Source organism: Daphnia magna, linkage group LG9 (assembly GCF_020631705.1).
Source record: "Daphnia magna isolate NIES linkage group LG9, ASM2063170v1.1, whole genome shotgun sequence".
In the NCBI taxonomy this organism is placed as follows: domain Eukaryota; kingdom Metazoa; phylum Arthropoda; class Branchiopoda; order Diplostraca; family Daphniidae; genus Daphnia; species Daphnia magna.
Window position 1 is genome coordinate 3,055,228 of NC_059190.1, and position 20,774 is coordinate 3,076,001.

At 38.5% G+C, this 20,774-nt stretch overlaps 4 protein-coding genes, 2 long non-coding RNA genes and 2 other non-coding genes across 9 annotated transcripts in view; 3 read left to right on the forward strand and 5 right to left on the reverse strand.

The window, feature by feature from the left end:
- Positions 1–20,774, reverse strand: part of LOC116931156 — a 97,361-nt gene that overhangs the window by 9,745 nt on the left and 66,842 nt on the right. The window lies entirely within an intron of this gene.
- Positions 1,691–2,686, forward strand: LOC116931146 (39S ribosomal protein L48, mitochondrial). Its single transcript, XM_032938679.2, has 5 exons — positions 1,691–1,839; positions 1,896–2,003; positions 2,063–2,196; positions 2,253–2,355; positions 2,426–2,686. Exons 1-5 carry the CDS (start codon positions 1,825–1,827, stop codon positions 2,624–2,626), a joined length of 561 nt encoding a protein of 186 aa, XP_032794570.1. The 5' UTR covers positions 1,691–1,824; the 3' UTR covers positions 2,627–2,686.
- Positions 2,763–7,964, reverse strand: LOC116931093 (contactin). The gene is made up of 13 exons (XM_045178950.1): positions 7,803–7,964; positions 7,202–7,747; positions 6,742–7,058; positions 6,064–6,679; positions 5,783–5,941; positions 5,522–5,715; positions 5,165–5,377; positions 4,705–5,091; positions 4,079–4,638; positions 3,886–3,977; positions 3,584–3,821; positions 3,148–3,495; positions 2,763–3,076 (listed from the first exon to the last, which is right to left on the reverse strand). The coding sequence occupies exons 2-13, from the start codon at positions 7,736–7,738 to the stop codon at positions 2,958–2,960; spliced, it is 3,780 nt and encodes a 1,259-aa protein (XP_045034885.1). The 5' UTR covers positions 7,739–7,747; positions 7,803–7,964; the 3' UTR covers positions 2,763–2,957.
- Positions 8,622–10,275, reverse strand: LOC116931153. Its single transcript, XR_006651310.1, has 6 exons — positions 10,132–10,275; positions 9,865–9,921; positions 9,546–9,682; positions 9,332–9,376; positions 9,090–9,168; positions 8,622–8,923 (listed from the first exon to the last, which is right to left on the reverse strand). It is a non-coding gene; the product is annotated as an uncharacterized LOC116931153 (long non-coding RNA).
- On the reverse strand, positions 11,929–14,561 carry LOC116931143. 2 transcript variants are annotated; one of them, XM_045178961.1, is made up of 7 exons: positions 14,106–14,558; positions 13,748–13,969; positions 13,012–13,675; positions 12,740–12,955; positions 12,585–12,682; positions 12,373–12,525; positions 11,929–12,257 (listed from the first exon to the last, which is right to left on the reverse strand). In XM_045178961.1, exons 1-7 carry the CDS (start codon positions 14,106–14,108, stop codon positions 12,231–12,233), a joined length of 1,383 nt encoding a protein of 460 aa, XP_045034896.1. In that variant the 5' UTR covers positions 14,109–14,558; the 3' UTR covers positions 11,929–12,230. The 2 variants fall into 2 exon arrangements, with proteins under 2 accessions (XP_045034896.1, XP_045034895.1); XM_045178960.1 differs by lacking the exon at positions 11,929–12,257 and having other exon boundaries at positions 12,288–12,525; positions 14,106–14,561.
- Positions 15,552–16,399, reverse strand: LOC116931149 (cuticle protein 8). Its single transcript, XM_032938683.2, has 3 exons — positions 16,243–16,399; positions 16,059–16,157; positions 15,552–15,978 (listed from the first exon to the last, which is right to left on the reverse strand). The coding sequence occupies exons 1-3, from the start codon at positions 16,288–16,290 to the stop codon at positions 15,652–15,654; spliced, it is 474 nt and encodes a 157-aa protein (XP_032794574.2). The 5' UTR covers positions 16,291–16,399; the 3' UTR covers positions 15,552–15,651.
- Positions 16,759–18,127, forward strand: LOC116931151. Its single transcript, XR_006651524.1, has 2 exons — positions 16,759–17,712; positions 17,771–18,127. It is a non-coding gene; the product is annotated as an uncharacterized LOC116931151 (long non-coding RNA).
- Trnav-cac lies at positions 17,151–17,223 on the forward strand. Its single transcript has one exon. It is a non-coding gene; the product is annotated as a tRNA-Val (tRNA).

Sequence of the window (20,774 nt, forward strand, 5' to 3'; positions counted from 1 at the left end):
CAGCTGTAGGAGTCACGATACCATCTGGTACGTTTTATTTACCTAACCTTCAGTAGGAATGGGCAGTGTTGGCACACATATTGCGGTAGGTACCATTTTCTTTTCGAATTCGGAACACTATTCTCTACATCAGTGTCTACTCATTAGATTTCTAGCGTAGAACTCCAACAACGAGGGTACGAAGTCTAGAATCAACATGTCAAGCCTTGATGCGGGTCATTTACAATGTAATAAGTTGACTTATGGCATAGTAACTTTCACGAGGACTGGCAAACAAATGTTAAGTCAATAAGATCTTACCATACACACTTTAGACGGTGGGTGAAACCGCCGGTCGGCAGCTGACACGTGCAAAGTAGAAATGTTTCGGCTACGATCGTTACTGTCTCGTTAACAAATCTCCCTAAACAAAACAAAAATTACGTGAAAATGCCATATGCCATAGTACGATAAATTTAGCAAATTGAGGCAAGAGAAAAAAGAGAAAAGTCTGCTTTCTAACGTGAACGCACTCGACGCACTTTGCAAATTGTGGTGAAAGTAGGAACACAAAAGCGCAAACAATTAATTTAAGTCGCAAAACACGTATCTGAAGAAAAGTTCTTTATATAACGTTAAAGCGAAGAACACATTTCCACCGTGGTACTAGTATAAATACACAAAAAAAGCGAAAAAAAACGTAACAATTGAAGCCAGAATCAACGAAGCCAGCGGGCATATTGTACATTGTTATTGTCACTTAACACCGGAATAAAGCAAGAGAAAGCAGTAGGAGGGGCCTAAGCCTAGTCGAGCTCTTTGCTTGTCTATAAATTTGCTTACATATAAACGGTTCTTGCATCGTAGAGTGTCCAGTAATAGTGGAGTTTTTAGCTTTAACATACTGTAGGTCAAGCATCTTCGATAACATGAAGGTGGGATTGTTTCCTTTAAATGGAATTTTAGTATTAATCATCAGGATGTTTCTGTCTTTTCTGCAGGTGATCGTCATCGCCGCCTTATTAGTGATTGCGGCTTCAGGTCAAGCTCCTTTCAAAGAATCCGACGCCCCTAATCAAGAACATAACGACCATCCAGCCGCAGCTGCTTTCACACCCAACCATCATGGACAAGATTACAAGTACAATTATGCGTATCATCCAGAACACAAACCACCTCCTATACCACGCATTTTTGTTTTCGTTGCAAAGATAAGGAAAATGTTTCTCGTCTAAATGAAATACCATTTGGTAACTCTTTTAACTCCACTCAAACCTGCCATTGCTGCCTTCTTAAAAATATCTTTAGTCCCATGGATTTTATAACCGGCTATGTATGTTTTCAGTCAATGAATTTCACAACGTTTAAAAAAATAATTTATTTGAATTATAAATAACCTGTTTTTTAGAGTTTTTAAACGATAGCTACGATGCAGATTCACCTTTTTTATTTCTACGTGCGCTCGTCTCAAGAAATTTTAAAACTTTTGATTCTCGAAAAACCTGTCTCAGTTTAAAAGAAAAGCCACAACGAAATACATAAACGAAAGTAAATAAACATTGCTAGAAATACTATTTTAAAATATTTTCAAAATCAGAATGATTGAATAAAAATGAATTAACGAACACAGAAAGGGAAAACGGTCAAAGGGAACACGGGAAACGGGATACGGGAACACGCAACGCAAAGCCAAAGCGTAAGCGCAATGGAAATTTGAATTGGTTCAATGAAGAGGCTTCACAGTTCCCTAGCCAACCCTCTTACCCAGAACTCTAGTATCTAGTCTGCTTGTTTTTACATGATAAAATTTTAAAATATCAGTTAGTTTTCCAAATTAGATATAAAATGTTCAAGCTTCAGGTATTCTTTCAGTACAAAAGTGCGAGAGGTTTAATTCTATTCATTATTGGTTTTAGGCCCTTGGTCGAGTGCTGAGAACAGCTAGGGTAACTCAAACTGAAATGGTAAATGTCATGTTCTCGAGAAGTTTGAACACATTTATAGCAGAGCCTGAGTACCTGGATGTAAGTTAAGCTTCTTGAAATATGTGCAGTTAAAACATTGAAAAGTGTTTGTGTTAAAGACTAAAGGTCCCCAAATACCATTATATGAGCCTCTGAATGTGCAAATCAAATCATATGACTTCACAGTTTTGGAGAAATTTTCTGGCTACATTCACAAAACAGCAGAAAACATGGGAATTGAAGTTGATGATTGGTATGCTACAAGGTTAATTACTAGTGTTCTTCTTTACAATTAAATTTCTATCACAGTTGGGCTAGTCCTTGCCAAAAGTATAAAGTTCAAACCTTTAAACCATTCAGCACCCAAACCGAACACCAATACAATCTTAATGTATACGAGAGGAATGTTCAGGTATATGTAACTAAGTTCTTCAGCATACTGTATGTGTGAATAATAAATCTTATTTTGATAACATTTTCAGGTGGTTGACTTAGAAGCAACAAAAGCACCTATATTTTTCCACATAATTCAAGCTGCGTTACCTGAAGGGGTTAAATTGACTGTAAAACTCCACGACGACATGGAAGAAGAGCATCGTTACCTCCCAGATCTGGAACTGACACAGCTTAAGAACGAACTTGATTCATTAGGCGGTCCGACAACTTCAAAAGGAAAGCGATGATTTTGTTTCGATCAAGTTTTCTACGTAGGATTTAAAAGAATACACTGTAAAAAAGAAAAACCTAAACCTTGGAATGCAGGGTTGCATTTGCTTACGTTAGAATGAAAATAATTTAGCAAGAAAAGAAAAGTAATCATTAAGTCGATAAGGTCAGTTTATTCCTTAAAATCTACTGTTTTCGAGAAAACCAGGGAAATTTCTAATGTCCCTTTCGGTGCTGATAGAGAAAAACAGCATTGAGATAAAAATGGACGGATGCAGAGAAAGACACTTAAAAATCACTCACAAAAAGGCAGAGATTTTTCAATTTCAATGGATGGCAGGAAAAAAATCATGTGTACAATGCAAAGTTATATGTAAAAGTCTGGCAGATCGATAAAATAACACTGGCCAATAACACAAATATGGCCATATTCAAAGGGACGGACGAGTTCACGTCGCTATCATCACCTATAAAACAAAAAAGTCAGATTCTTAGCTTTTGAGATCCGAAACCGTTAGTAATCAGGAAAACAAATTACCCATTCTAAAAACCCAAGTGGGCGAAGACATCTTGCCGTCACCTCCTTGAGAGTAAGCTAAAACACGAAGATTGTAGCGTTTGCCCCAAGAAAGACTGGTGACAAACGCCTCCAATTTGCGACCAAGGGGAACGAGCGTATCGTTGGCCGTCGACATATCTTGATCGCTCTCCCAGACACGGACTTTGTATCCAATAAGCGGTTCTTCTTCGATACTTGGCGCTACGTATCGCCAAGTAACACGCACGGTTGACGGATTTACAGCTACCACTTGCACAGTGGTAGGGGGTTTTAGAGGAGCCTTCTTGAACGTACGTTCGAGGAACCGTTCACTTTGTGGTCCTTCACCTATTTGAACCAATTCAAGTTGCCCGTAGGAATTACATCCCGCCATAAAATGAATCTCAAATTAGGAAAGTAGCAATGCGGCACTTACCCGCTCCGTTGTAGGCCATAACGCGAACCCAGTAATATGTGTCTGGCATCAAACCGACAATCAGCGCTTCGTTTCGCGTACTTCGACTAAGGTAAAATACTGATGCATCTTCTTTGTCTTGTCGTCGCCAGTACTTGATGCGGAATCCAATCATTTTGCCTCTCATTTGTTTGCGCGATAGATCCATAGGAAGCCATGTGACGTTTAATGCGGTCGAGTTGAAAGCTCGAGCGGCCACCTGTTCGTATTATTAGAATTCGTTATTGTATAATTGTACTGAAGAGCTAAAAATAGATAATTACTTGATTTGGAGCAATTTGCGGCACATCCTCGGCTGAATAAATGGAGACCTCTGGAGATTCCTGGCCACATCCCACATCATTACAACCTTGCACTGTAGGGAAAAAATCCATTCAAAATGTGAGTTCTAGATTCCCCAAATTTGTTCCAGGGCTGTGAATGACCAAGTAAAATGATTACTTTTCTTTGACGTACCTTTTACTTTGTAGGGAGTGTAATAATATCGGCGATTTCGATCGACAGTGGCAACGAAAAGCCCAGCTAGACGCGAGTTTTTGACAATCTGAGACTGGTATTCCGATTCCTCTGTTACGTCAGCATCGACACCAGCCAAGCGACGCCAAAACACTTTGTAATAAACGCCAGAAGCGTTCTGCTGTTGGCCTACAAATGGTTTCCAAGTAATTGTTAAATCGCCAGTCTTTCCACCACCACCGCCAACGTTAGCAGGGGGTATATAAATTCGATCTGAGCGCGTATTAAATGTCGGTGACGGAATAGAACTAGGCCCATAACCCAGCGTATTGGCAGCCGAAATGCGGAATTCGTACGTAGAGAAGGGTGACACGGTGTTTGTCAATTGGAGTTCTTTTCGAGATGTCAATCGATCTACATCTTTGGCGGTAGCATTCATAGCAAGAACGGCCCAAGTTTGATTCCAATTGGTTCTTCCTTCCACCATGTACATACGAATTGGATCACCATTGGTTGCGCCATCAGTCCACCTGATGACGGCTGATGAGGTATCTCCGTAAGACCTTATTAATGTTTTAAAAAACTAGTTAGAAACGGTTGCAGTTGAGAATTTTTTTTAAACAGTTACTTCGACGCCTCCGACAGCACCAGGAGGTCCATAAACGAACAAGTGTGTTTTGGTGGAAATACGACCGACAGATGTTTTGGCTACGCATTCGTACTCTCCAGCTTGAGCTAAGGTGATATTATGGATTTCGAGACCGCTATCCCTCGAACGGATGTAATGAGCAGCTTCCAAATTGTCGTGGAAATCGATAGGGGACGAATCGAATCGCAGTGTAATGCCGTTGTGTTTCCAAATGTAAGCCAAATCAAGGATGCCCTCTGCTGACGCACGACAGCGGAGTTGTTCAGTCAGTCCCACTGTAGTAAGAATACGGCTTGGAGGCTCTTCTATAAATACGGGTCCACGTAAAACGATGACGCGACCTGTACTTGAATCCGAACCAAATCTGCAACCCAAACACATTCACGAATTAAAGTTTGTTTTCAAAAGTAAGAAAAAAAAATTAGTAATAATAATACCTATTTTCAGCTGTACACGTGAAATTGCCGGAGTCTTCAAGAGAAACGGGATTGATAAGCAAGTGTCCACTGGGAAGAATAATTCTTCTTCCACCGGAGCCAATCGTGAAGCCATCCTTTCGCCACATGTACTTAGGCCGCGGTGCAGCCTCTGGATTACACGCAATCGTCACATTTCCTCCGTCGGCAGCATAGATATCGGATTCTAAAGGCCTTTGAAGAAGAAAAAAAAAGTGGGATAAAAAAATTATTTCCACTAATGAGTCCTAATGGAACATCTCTACTCACAAACATGGTATGAAGGACGGAAAAGAAAAGAGAAGGGGAAAAATCAATGCACAATAAAGGGCAACTTACTTCTTTGCAAACGATGGCTTTATGTCCAAGATTCTAAGTTGGCCGGAAGAGTATCTTTCAGCTATCTGATTGGAGGCCTTGCACTGATACATGGCCTGATCACGTTCTGGATCTAACTTGCGTATTATTAGAACATTTTCTCGAGTTTCGTAACGTTCCCGGTCGCCTGGCTCAAGAGTGAACGGATCCAAAACCTATTAATTGATCAAACATATGAATAAAACCTCCGTCTCTGTTAAAGTGCTAGTTATTGGAATAAACCTGTCCATTTCGCAGCCATTGATAATTGACGTCGGGTATGCCGAAAGCTTCACAAGTCCATAGGAGATCTTCACCTCTATCCATATGCATATCTCCCAAAGGAATAGTAAAGACTGGCGTGGCTTGGACGCTGACTGTCACAGCTCCCTCAATAGATACCTGTAAAATGCAAAGGCGTTAAAGTAAATATATTTGAAGAAGAAAAGGTGAATAAACAATTTAATTTAACTAAATTTACTATAAAATATTATTATTTTTCTTTTATTATTATGATGGACTACCTTGTCATTGGTGGCTCGGCAAACATAGTCGCCCATATCTTCAACTTTGACTTTGGGAAGGACGAGCACTCGGTTGTAGTTTGTAATAATTACACCTTTAGGTAAGGGGGCTCCTTTGCGGGTCCAGTTGTAGTTGGGGACAGGGTAACCAAAAGCTACACATTCAAGTCGTACGTCTTCGCCAACACGAGGCGCTTCAGGGAAACTCTTGGGGAAGTTGTTGGGAAATTTGAGCTGTTGATAATTGGGATGCTGACGAACCTCGACAGAAAAGAAAGGTCCATTACGACCATTGCTTGAAACAGTGCTTTGTACGTTGCAGGAATAACGTCCGCGATCGATATTTTCCAAAGATGAAAAATACAAGTTTCCGTCAAAAGAAACAAATGTTCGGGAATCCTCTTCCACAAAGTTGGGAAAAACATCGCGAACCCAATAGTACTGAATGTCAGGAAAGTATTGTGGGGGGTCACAACAAATAGCTTTGCCCCAGTGCTCAAGACCGTTTTCTGATGATCGCTTGAGATTGAATTCTCCAATAAAGCCGAAAGATAATTGCACGCTTTCGGATACAATCGAACCATATTGGTTGCTTGCAACACAATGATATTTTCCTCTGTAAAACAGATAAACAGATGATAAAATATTTGTATCGTCACGACGCAAACATGAATTTACCTATCACGGATTTCTTCAGGATTATTGATAATTAACAAACCGCCGCTAACAGTGTGTCGTTGACTTTGAAGGGGATCGATCCGCCGAGAAACGAGTTGATCGTTTTCAAAATCTTCTTTGTACCATTGGAATTCTGGAGTAGGATATCCGTTTGCTATACAGCTAAGAGTAACTTGATTCAAAGTTTTCCGCCTGGTCAGATCAAACACAACGGGGACTGGTTGTTGAATAAAGAAAGGCCCTCGAGGAATCCTGGTGATATCATTTACAACAATCCCATACTGAAACGTTCTGTCTTCCACATCCAGTAAGTTTACCTAATAAGAAGATGGTATTTTGAAAAAAAAAAAAAAAAAAAACCATGCAGAAAAATCAAAACAGATGCGGTCGGAGAACGCTATGCACAGGTAGTGTCATACCCCTCCCCTCAAAACATGGTAACTTAATATTTTACACATACCTGGTTGACAGCAATTTCACATATGTGAAGTAGTGGGTCTTTTCCATCCACACGTAAAAGACCCCACTGTCTGGCAGACAAAGAATAACCATATGACAAGAAATCCTTTTCAAAAAGTGTTTCTTGATTTGGTAAGAAGGCTGTATCAAGGTTCATCATAGTGGTGCCATCACCGTCATTAACCCACACTCCTGGACTTTGCTGGCGGCCACTTATGTACCAAATTCGATGACTGGGATCATGCTTGTTGAGATATGTTGTGATGAAGCTGTGTTCCTCCAGTGAGTTGATACTTGTTAAGTCAGAATTAAAGGCCCGGCAGTACTGTCTAGCTTCATCTCTAGTTTTGATAGGACTACGAATGAATTTATAGCATGATGTTGTATAATGCACCCAAGATTTTGGGCAAATGGCATCTGGATCATAAGTTTCAGTTTTGACATTAGACTGCCCAAATAAACTGTTGGGTGATGTCAAAAGTTGTGCACTGCATTCCAAAACAAGGAATGTGATAAGTAACAATGTGGCAGGATTCATATTTCGTCGCTGGAAAAAAAAATTATTGAAAAAGTTGTTACGGAAATAAAAGCTGGTTATTTACCTGTAATCAGGAATGTGAGCGAAGGGTATAAAAAGTAACGTATACTTTAGAAATTCATAATGACAACTTCAAGTCGCTCAACAACAGGTAAAACAACAAACTGCCAAAGCCAACACCCAAACCAAAAGCTTGTAGAAGGTAAAGGTAGGCGATTTCAACCTGGGCAGGTAGAAATGCGCCGCAGTGTTGACAGATCGTTGACTGCAGCGCAAGTTTCAAATTACAATTTGGAATTTGCAAATGCAAATTAATAATTAAGAGACTTTTTCTGGTTGGAAAACTAACGTAACTGGGTCTTTATTTGTTTATTATTATTTTCACGCTACATCGGATTATTTCTGAACGCAAATTTTCACCTGGTTAAATGAATTTAACTAAGTGGTTTCAGATAAATCCACATGGTGACGCTTTGTCGCCGAAAGCGAAGTTCAATAGCCGTCTTTACTGCTTATTAAACTCCATTGACCTGTGCGAAAAATCTTAAAATCCTCTATCGGTTGAAAACGCACCAGTCAAAGGACTCGACTTTTCTATTAAGTAGTCAAACATGTTTATACCGAAAATTCCCCACGTGGCGAAAACGTATAATAAAAGTTTTGCCAACATGTGTAACGATTTAGTATGTAGAATACCCATTTGATTAAATAACTTGCTTACTTGAGAAACAAAATATTTACAATTCACCCCATTTCAACCTTGACATGTGTTACTGGGTAATGAGACGCCGAATTACATATTCACACACAATTAATTAAAATATATTGCGTGTAGTCAACGGATTGAACATGATTTAAGGTAATACGTAACAAACAAACAAGATTAGCGAAAAACTTGTATTGACCAAAATGCGGAAAACAGTTCTCGCCAGTAAAATCTCAAGACGAAGGAGAAACCAGGCTCTGCAAAACCTATAACAAAACATCTAGAATTAGAAGACAGACAATCGACTCATAATGCGACTAAATCAGCTCAAATTTCAGATTACATTTGGTGGTTAAGTTTATCGTCATCCAAACAAGTCAAGAGTAGCAAATAAAAATGACTCATCATACACTAGCATTTAAACAATATTATGGACAAGCTATTACCATGAGGTGGAGAAGTAACCACACCCGCTGAACCTACATACAAATAAAGGTCCGTTATTTTAGAGTATCTAAAATAATTTAAGCCTTATAAAAAAAAGTTTCAGTTAATGCAATTTTCATCCTTGTTCATCAGATGACCTATGCTATTATATCATCAGTACTGATACTTCGTTTAAGATTTACCCAAACATTTAAATACCTCATTATCGATTCATGGGACTCGAAAACTCCACGGCTAGGCAACCAGACATTTGCACAGGTATTGCAACTGTTCCAACCTGAATCGCATTTAAACTAAAGTTAACCCACAAAACAGAAGTGAACATAACCCTTAACACGAAGAGTCAGAAATTTTTTAGCAACATGATATGTACTCAGAAGGAACCATTGTATAACTAACATCACGCAAGACAAAATCAACCATAAGCAAGACAAACTTACATACAGGGTCCACGTAGATGCAACATTGTCCAACCACCTACTGCCCTGGAGACCATAAATATAGTTATACACAGATCATGACTAAAACATGTGAATTCCTAATGCAATAATCAGATTGATAAATTTCCACAATTAGTATTCAGGTTTCAAATGTCTAAGAGTAAATCATCACATTTCCATCTAAAATACATGTGTATTTTACAACACAACTTACTAGTATCGTTGTGATCTTCCCATAAATCAAGCCATAGGAGATGAATGCAACAGCAAATGGCAGTACAAACCCCCCAACATGAATGCCACATTCTCTGCAGCTACACAGGCAATGCAAACACTTCCCCTGGCAACCTGCTGTAGAAGATTTTGTAAGATTAGCCTATTCACATGTAAATGTAATAAAATTCAAGAAGTGGATCAGAAATTATAATTCTAACATGGCTGAAATACACTTTTTTCAGAAGGAACCATTGTATGAGTAGCATCAGTAAATCAAACACAATAAAAAGGAAGTTGATTCACTTTCTGACACTTACCTAAAAGACTGCCCTTGCTGCTGGCTGTGTTACATTAACAGGCCCATGAAGTTTCACCTATTACAAATAAATTACGACATATTAATAACCAAACTCAAGACTGGAAAAAAAAACCACGTGGTTGCGCGGTTAATAGCGTGGTACATAACCAGCATTCCTTTTTTTTTCTAGGAGGTACTGAGTTTGAGTTTAGCTATATGTAGTAACATAACAAAGATAAAACACACCGAGTAACTAAATTGGAAAATATAAACTAAAATTTTATACCTCATAATTATGAATTCTCCAAGCTGGTAAACGCGACCAAATAAAATATTAATGGTCCTCACATCCATGCTTAGACTACATACTTAGAGAAGAAGAGAGGCGCATTATATACACAGCTTCACTTGGCGTTGCCATATTTACAATACTTATCTGATGGTTTGATGTCATTATGTCAAATTGGCAATATGGCATAGATCTCGGGTGGAAGTGGAACTGGACAACTCCATCTCGTTCAGGGACCTGAACCCTGTCAGGCAAAAACACAAAACCCCCGAGCCGTTATTTTTTTGTTTTGTGTTTGTTATTATTTATGATTATTGTTTATTTTTCTTTCTGTTTCCTTTCCGTAATACAATGCCTTTTAACCTTATAATTTTGTTTTCATTTATTAGAATATTACTTAATTAATCAATGGTATAATTTCATTAAAATTACTATAATAATTGTGAATTTCCACTCATGGGCATTCGGGTAGTGGAACCGGTTTCAAAACCCGATATCATTACTGTGTACCCTATTTGACTTGTTTTTTGCAATACATCATAGTTTTATTTATTTTCCTTCACTTGCACACACATTTTAAGTTAAGGCTGGGCCATGTCTTTTAAAGTGGGTATTTTAAACGAAAGAAAACCGCTTGATAAGCACCTACCCGAGTAATGACCGATCAGCTATTTTTCAGGTAGGTAGGTCGGTGCGGTTTAACGTGTCTCGGGTAATCCCTCTATCCCAGTACACAAAATTAAAATAGCTCTATAGGTAACCATATTAGGTCTAAATAAAAAAAATTGCAGAAATGGATAGCCGATGATGGGGGCTATCCACTTCCGTAAAATTTTTACTTAAAAAAATATCTAACCGAGTAGTAAACCGATTGGATATTTTTGTCGGTGTGGTTTGACGGATCGTGAAACTTAATGAATTATAATCAGTAAACTATAAGCTCTATATTTGAAAAAAATTGCAGGAATGGATAGCTCTTGATAAGAATTATCCATTTGTTCAAAATTATTACATAAAAATTTTTTACTAAGGTAGTAAACCGGTTTACAATTTTTTGTTAAGGTCGGTGCGGTTTTACAGGTATCGGGTAACCCCCACCTCCCTGATTTATGTAAAACTTTAATAATTTTTTTGCGGAAAAACTATAAGTCCAAATTAAATAATTAGCCCTCATCAAGATCTATCTATTTCTATAAAAAACTTTGAACAAATATTCATAGAAAAAAAAATTTAAAAGGATTATATTTTTTCCTTTTGTCAATAGGGTCGAGCATATCCATAGAGCGCAAAAACTATAAAAAAATTTCTTGTCTCAAGTTTTTTGTTTATGAATATTTTTTCATAATTTTTACAGAAATGGGTAGCTTTTGATGAGGGCTATCGATATCTTTGATAGATAGCCGCCATTTTATAGAACTACAAGAACAGGCAAAGGAAATAAGTGGACGGTATGATAGAGCTTTATTGGGATTTCACCAAATTTATCATCAGTGGGGTCTGTTGGCCTATTGAAAAAATGCCGTTCTATCTCCGAAACATCGCCTATAGAATGCCAAATATTAGTTGATCAAAATTTAAAAGAAAGAAATTGACTTTTTCTTAAAGATTTCTCCACCAGCGGAACATATCGTTCTCCCTGAGTGGTGGCAACGCTATCAACCCGTCAGTTATCAGCTTAACGGCCGTTCGGGAACAGAAACCCAGTTTATCGACATGGTACAACGTTGTAACTTAGTCGGAGTAAGGTACACGCAAAACACAGCAAACAAAAGGAAAAAGAAAAGAAAAAAAAAACAACACACATATGAATATCCGTTTTCATGTATACATAAAATCTACACGCACACAGGATCTATGTGGACGCCGTAATCAATCATTTATATCAATCAATAGCAAAACAGATTAACTGCTACGCACTCAGATTTTCATTTCCAAATTTAGAAATCGACATAATAAGGAAGTGATGGCAGTGTTTAACCAGACTACATATAAATGAATTACATACATACATGTTTCATGGAAAAGTGTTATTCCAGCTGTGTTCCGGAATCAAAGTATCGAGCTGACTTTCTGCGTTGCCCAGCAGTAAAACGTTTTCAGGTTTCACGAGATTCCATTTGTAACTGGTCGAGTCAATGGCGTCGTAACAATGAGTCAATGTATCAAAAGAAAAAAAGTTAGCCCTCCGATTTCGGCAATACCTGCTTGGAAGCAAATTGCTAGTTCATGATTAATTACATTTTCACAGCCGGGAATAATAGGAAACAATTGGCTGCCACCGACATCCGAAGACTTTAACAATCCGTCGATTCCCGTGCGTAGATCGTTTAATATGGTGGCATCGCTTCCATAAATTTGAGACCCGTCAAGATAGTGAGTATTGCTATTCAACTATGAAAACAAAACCTTAATGTCTTTAGTAACACGGAATGTCAGTACATGTAACATACCTGTTCGGCTTGGCCAAAGGTGCAGCTCAAATCTACGTCCACTTTTGAACGAGTAAAGCTCATACAAGTGTCACCACTTGCAATGAAATTTGGATCTCCTAGAAAATGGAATCAATCCTTTAATTGGTTGCTTGATTTCAATGTCAAACACATACCTTCGTACAACTCGATAGGTAAACATTGTGGATGCAAATCATTTGGTGGAAGAAACTGTTTGCGATGTAGCAACAAGTTTTGCTTGGAACTTAAATCATTTACGCTTTGGCCAATTTTTTTAATTGCCTTGCGGCTGCACCAGAAATAGTCGGCACCTCGATTCAAAATGTGATTGGCTTCGTGAGTGACGACATTAAGGACTGCTGGACGCATATCTAATGTTAAAACAGAATTATTATGATTTCTTTACGTAATATTGAATACGACTTACCGGGGCAGTCACACACCAAAGTTACATTTCGCCCGTTTGGCCTATCTCTACCAGTTTTTGTGCGATACGCCTCGTTGGCTCGATAATGAGCATCGCTAGGAAAACCATTGAAACTAGTCCCCTTTGGTTGCATCAATGGTATTTTAAAAACTTTTGCGGGCACTGAATCAACAATATCCTTCGGAACTGGCCGTTTGTAAAGTCCAATACGTGGTTTTCCAGTAGGTAAAGAAACACTACCACATTTCAAGGGTATCACAGGTTCACTGGGGAAAACAGGGAGGGGAACTGACACTGATGACACAACTGCAGGTAACACAACGGGTGAAGCGATGGTTATGGCAGCGACAGACACTGATGGCATCATCATCCAAGGATGGTTCCTGCTCCTATGTTTGTAAAAAGAACCCCGAGTTTTGAAACTTTTCCCACATCCAGCTTCCATACAAAAGTATTCCATTTTCTGTCCTTCTATGATGTCCCCTTGGAAATACTGACACACGCTTTTGTCTTTTTCACGTGGAGGTAGTTTTTCAGTTAAACACTTCGATTCCACGCGAAGTTTTTCAGCATCAATTTCAATTTGACTTGCCTGTTGCTTAACTTTTTCAGTCTGTCTAAGACTTTTACAGTAGAGTTGAAGCCTAGCTTCCTCAGAAATCCCCTAATACAGTAACAATTTAAACATTAATAAATCATGTTACTATTTAGCTAAATAGTGCAAATGACGAGATACCTGCCAAACACTTGAAATTGTATCTCCCATAAGATTGTTTCCACTAATGTTGTACTTCTTAAACAGCCATTGTGCTAGAATGCCAACGGGCTGTAAAGCGGTGCAGGAAAGATTCAATTTTCGCTCCTGAAGGACGCGAATTTCGTCACATATTTGACGAATCCTCTTTAAAATTTCACTTTCAATGGCTGGCTGTGTCCAGGCTTCACTTGAATAGCTTTCCTGAAATGAAAAAAGAAAAGTGTTTAGTGGAAAAATGTAATGTAATTAAACAAACAATAAAGTAATCCTTCCAATACCAAAACACAACCATTACATACGGCAAACACAAAATCCATATATATTACATATTACTTACCATTTCGAGATATTGTAAAAGTGTAAAAAGAAGTGTAGCACAAAACACAACTAAGTTAGGCGTAAGACGACTAACGACTGTAGGAAACAAAGCGTTTCAGAAAATGGCTGCAGTTTCGGTGTTCTTTGGCCATGGAACACCGAAAGATTGCCCCTTCATAGTCGCCATTGTCTTGTAAACGGCAATAGTACAGCTCACTTCATAGTGTCAACACATCAGTGTGAATCGTTAGTGTGGTGAAATCTTTTGTAATCAACTGTAATAACGAAGATGAGTGGCAATCAAAAAAAAAAGTTGAATTGCAACGTCTTGACAACATCATAAAAACTGTTGGATTTGAAAGTCTTTCGGCTATTCTTTCTGGTACACTATTAATCTAACATAATTTTTGAAGCGAAATCTTTATATATTCAAATTTCTAAACAATTTATAATTAAAATTTGTTTATTTAGACCTAATATGGTTACCTATAAAGCTATTTTAATTTTGTGTACTGGGATAGAGGGATTACCCGAGACACGTTAAACCGCACCGACCTACCTACCTGAAAAATAGCTGATCGGTCATTACTCGGGTAGGTGCTTATCAAGCGGTTTTCTTTCGTTTAAAATACCCACTTTAAAAGACATGGCCAAGCCTTAACTTAAAATGTGTGTGCAAGTGAAGGATATTAATAAAACTATGATGTATTGCAAAAAACAAGTCAAATAGGGTACACAGTAATGATATCGGGTTTTGAAACCGGTTCCACTACCCGAATGCCCATGAGTGGAAATTCACAATTATTATAGTAATTTTAATGAAATTATACCATTGATTAATTAAGTAATATTCTAATAAATGAAAACAAAATTATAAGGTTAAAAGGCATTGTATTACGGAAAGGAAACAGAAAGAAAAATAAACAATAATCATAAATAATAACAAACACAAAACAAAAAAATAACGGCTCGGGGGTTTTGTGTTTTTGCCTGACAGGGTTCAGGTCCCTGAACGAGATGGAGTTGCAACTGAATGCGAAAGGCAAGTTGCGCTAGTATAGCGAATTGAGCTGCCTATCTCTTGCTGCAAATTGAGGCCAGGGACCTGAACCCTATCAGGAGTTGTCGTCATGTTTTGCCTGACAGCGTTCAGGTCCCTGAACGAGATGGAGTTGCAACTGGAACTAGTGTAAAAGTAAATCGCCAGATCGCAGAAACATGCACTTTTTATTTTTTATTATGTGGACGTTTAAAATTACAAAAATGTTATTCATCAACATTTTAACTGTGTTGTGTTATGGATTGTTATGGAATAGGCATCAGTGATGCGGCTTCTATGAACAAGCGTAACTTGCAGTTTACAGGTTATGCAGAAACAAAATTTTGTGTTATTGCCTCTACACTATCCCATTGGCCTCACCATCACTCACCGATTTTTGAAAAATGAATGTTTATAAAATGAATATTTTTTATCAAATAAAGAATATTTTATTGACGTTTCCATTTAAAATATGTTTTTAAATTTGCTAATAAGAATGCTTATAAGAAAGACATCCGTCATCCACCTAATACTTGGGGTAAGCCGGGGCAGAGTAGGTGGGTTTGTAGGCGGGGTAATCAGCTTTGTATGCAGGGGCGGTGTAGTAACCGGCAGGCTTGTAAGCAGTGGGCTTGTAGTCGTTGTATTTAGCTTCCCGGTCATACTTGACTTCCGCGACGTAACCAGTGTAATCATCAGCCTTGTAGTTGACGGTCTGAGTGCGACCATCGGGGAGCAAGGTGCGATAGGAGCCGGAAACGTAGCCCTTGTCATCGCTGGATTCTTGATGGGCATAATTGTTGTAGGTATAGTCATCTTTGACTCCCCAGGCGAAGACATACGGCATCGGGGCCTGTACAAAGTGTTATTTCAAAACTGATAATCAGCTTTTCTATTCTTGAACATGATTTTAAAAAAAAAAGAGAAACGTACGTAGTCGTACGACTTGCTGTATGACGGGTAAGCCGGTTTCGGATAAGCAGAATTAGCAGCTACAGCGGCGACCAAGGCAGCAACGACGGTAAGAAAGACCTTTTAAATCGTACAATTTAAATGTTATTTTCTGTTAAGACAAAACACAGAAAATTGACTGAGAATTTAAAAGCAACAGATTTACCTTCATGTTGAATAGAGTAGAAACTGGTTGGTGTACAACTGATAACATTTAGAGTTGGAGCTCTCATTTTTATACTTGGGCCTGTCTCACATGAAGTAGTCTATTCTTTCGCAGGTGATCCTGGTCGTCGTCGTGGAGTGTGCGTTTTTTTTTCGCACAGGTAAAAAATTGCACGCACTGACGGAGGCATAACATCATAAAAAGGGTGGGGTCCTAATTTTAGCTATTTCGCCCTTGTGATGTTTTTAAAGCTCGCACAGATGATTGAACTTATTTTCATCTCTCTTGTCCGTTTTAATTTTAAAAACGATCGCTCTCCTCCAACATGGGTTCTCCTTTCACTATTTCACTCTGCTGGCCCTGGGCAGCCTAGCATTTTGGAAATGTATTTCAAATTTATTGTTATTTGTCAAATGTGCAGATGTAACGGGAGCGTAACATCGAATGCATCGATGGTGCGACCTTCAGAAGACTAATGGCCGTTGTAGAATATTTACAATATGGGCGTTGCTCTCTCCCTCTTTTTCTCTTGAACATAATTCTAAAAAAGGGAATAGATTTAGAGCAAGGTTTTTCCCTGGTATTCCCCCTTTTCTCCAACGACCTAGTTTCTTACTAAGTAAAAGGGGAAACCGAAATAGTGTTGATATGCTTGTGTAGTTAAGCTTCCTCAACACGAAAGGCAGTCTAGACCCAATCTTTATTAGATGTTTGACTATAGGTGTGGATGAAAGTGGGCAGCCAGACGCACAATGCCGTCAAAGAACTTTTTTATCAGGAAGTCGAGGTGTGCACATCTCTAAAAAGTTTCCAAAGAAACTGGGAAGACAGGAAAGCTATGCATTGAGCGTGCTGAGTGTGTCGGAATTTTAATAAAATTTCAAGATACCTTAAATTATCTGAGACAAGCATCTGTAGTGTAGTGGTTATCACGGTTGTCTTACACACAACAGGTCCTCAGTTCAATCCTGGGCAGATGCAATAAATTATACATTTTGCTCTATCTCGATCAACATCAAGCTACAGATCTCGAAATACTGTGCTTTTGTTCTTACAGCTCTTCTTGGTCTGTATTCGGTTGTTTTTACCGACACTGTAACTTATTGCTCCATCCCGGGCTTGTTGATAATTTCCACATCATCTTTGCCATATCGTTAAAGGTGAAAGCCGAGTTAGACGTTCGTCCGCACAGCAAATATATGAGGGGGAACGAGGACTTTCACTGCTACTCTATGCAACAAAGCCACATAATAATATATGCAAATATAAATCACTAGAGCTACCCGGAATTTCTCATTTTGTCATTGTCTGCCAACAGTGGTCGACGATATGCAGGAGAAAGCAAAAAAGGTGGAGTCTTCCAACACGATCGAGCTCACGCAGCCTAGAAAACCATTCAAATCAGCAGTGCCTTGTTGCAATTCCAACGTATCGCTCGGCCGTGTCACACCAGATCCCCCTAAGATGAAGGTATTCGACTCCTCTTCACTCCATATGTTCTAAGTCACAATGTACCTGATTTTGTTAGGTGTTTATCTTCGCAGCTATGCTGATGATTGCGGTTTCAGGGCAAGACATTCCCGGTGAAAATCACGTTCCTCATCCTGATCATCAAGCTCCAGCTGTTTATTTTAAGCCCATGTATCGTGATTATAGGTATAATGATGCTTACCATCCTGAACACATAACTCCCACTATGCCGAGAATATTGGTCTTCATCTCGAAGATAAGAAAAATGTTTCTCGTCTGACACAAGTTACTGAATCTAGTTTTCGGTTGTCATTTTCGTGATTCTGCCTCAGTGGGTCTCCTCTAAAAATACGTGTCATATGAATATAACAAGTGGTGAAATCAAAATACAAAACTTCCATGATTACAAATGAAACGAAACAAACTTACTTTCAGCTGATTGTTTAGAACTGGTAGTCTATTTATCGAATCTGGGTAGGCTACGTATAGCAATAGGAGCCTTTAGATGCCAGATGTCCATCCTCTTCACGATGCACAAGTCTTTCGATATTGCAAAACTAAAAGACTTTTGAACTTACGGAGCAACCATGCAACGTTTTTGCACTCTTGTTGTATCTATTGCGAGAAACGTTACTCCAGATGCTGTAATCCATGAAGGAGATTCAGTGTAATCCGTGAAGTAAGGGTGTTTAACTGGACAACGCCAATAACAGTGTCTATCAATTATCTTGAATAGAGTGGTACTACCAGTGAGGGTGTTTCGTAAATAGAAACGTGAAAGGTGTTCCTGGAATAGCCGTCAAAACAGGCCTCGAGGAAACTCATAATCGTTGTCAATCTAAATTTAGGAAATGAGAAAACAAAACACTATCTCTTTCGTTGTCTCAATGGCTGCTGCTTGTTCAGAAAGTGGGGAAAAACCAAAGCCACGAAAAACGCCCCTAGTGTAAAAGTTAACAATTTCTAGGTAATGAAGGTAAAATGATTTATTTGTCATCATTACTACTCATTCCTAGTTTTGAAACTTAGCTCCTAGCTTGTTTCATCACTATCTTTTCCTTCTTTTTGTTTGTAGCAGCTGGGAGGTAAAAGCTGATAGTTTTGGTAGCACCGAGAGACGATCTACCTGTCCGGATAAGAACTGAGAATGAGAACATCGTTCAGTCTGAAAAATTTATAGACACGTAATGATTCATAGCTACGTATTTTTGTTTTAATTTTTGTTTTTCATTCAACTTTCTTTTTCTCATTGACTGATTTTTTGTCGTTTGAACTCACAGCTACTCTGTTTCGATCGCTCATCTTTGCCGATTCTGAACTACAGCGACATGCTACGTGCTTTGATGTTGATTTTACCATTTCACTTCAGAATCCATACATCAAAAGACAAATATTTTCTTCTATTCACACAAAGCATTTCTGATGTTCTTTTTTCACACACAAAAAAAAACTGATTTTGCATAAAAAAGGAGAGCAAAAGGATCGTTTCTTATTTAAAGATTAGACGCTTCAATAGAAAGAATAACAAACATTCGCAAGTTCGTAGAGTCAGAATCTGACAAAAACAAATTCGTAGACAATTCTTTTCGACGTAGGCTACAACTTCGCAGCCACTTGATACGTTCAAGTGGCTGTAGATGGTACAGATGCCTGAGGGTGAATGTTGCAGCGTAACACGCCATTGTTATTGAAGAGAACACGACTATTGTAATCAATATAAATCCTTTGCCTTGCAAAATATCTAGAAACCCGAAAGAGCAGTTCATTGTCAGAGTATCATTTGTTTCGCCTACAGAATAATTAAACAAAATCACGACATCGATCAGGGCAAGACAGATACGTATCCAAACAGAATTTGATAATTCATAGGCACAGACTTTCTCTTAAACATGTGAAAAAATCAGGTACAAAGAGAAAGCAAAGAAGCAGCCATAGATTTGGACAATGAAGCGTAACATTGAATCACGCGCGAATAAGCACCGTGATCTACCAACACATTTATGAGCAAAACGTCAATCATGCTTTTTGGAAAATCCGAATTACATCGGGACCGAACAGTTCGTGACCAGTGTGCTTTATGTTGTCCATTTCAAATTGAGTTGCCCCCTCCTCAACATCTGGCCGAGCAATCAACGAGATGATAGAATAGCGACTGCATATAGAAAATAAAAAGCAGAGGCAAACAAAGAGAATGGCTGCTCGTATTTCATAGAGTTTGATGCATGTTTCTTCGAGAATACATCAAATCAGAATAACACAGAAGTTTCCATACCAACGATAAACTCTAAACACACACGGCGTGTGTATAAATTGACAGGGAAGCTGCTATTCTTTGCGTGACTTGCATAATTATGACTATATAAGTCTACGATGTACCTTTCTGCTTTTATCTTCATGGTAAAAAAAAAACCCGCAATAATAATAGCTCTATAAACATCCATAGAGATCGAGGCTTATAGATGTACATAAAGATGAGCGTGTCGTGAATGTCACGACGACGTTTGCAAAAACTGGAAGCTTTTGGCTGATGCCTAATCCGACATCGTGACACGAAAAAATAAATAGTAATACATATAGTAATACATAAATATTGGATTTAATGGCTTGTATGCGGACAAGCTGCGTATGTCAGTCTGTTACATGTCTACATAGTAATAGGAATTCTTTTTTTTTCTTTGGGGATGAAGAGAATGAATGTCTTTCCATTACATGGACTGATTTTCTTAAGGCTTGACATGTTACCCCAACTGGATGTGGCCATAACGGACGGTTGGATCTCTTGAATTGGTGGAGCAGCTGCAAATCTTCTAATTTGATGTTGCAGATAAATGGACGGCCTGTACACATAGTAAGAGTGAAAGTCTCTGCCCATCTTCACAGAAGAACTACGCAAAAACATGTGGAAATCAATTGAGAATAACTTGGCAAAGTAAAACACGGTGTCCTACCTACCATTCAATGTTAAAGTGTTCCTAATGTAGGTGGTAAATTTAGCGGGTTTCGGCCAGCTTCGTTGGTATGTAATCCCATGAATTCTTGTGCTCCCATTTCCATATTCAAAT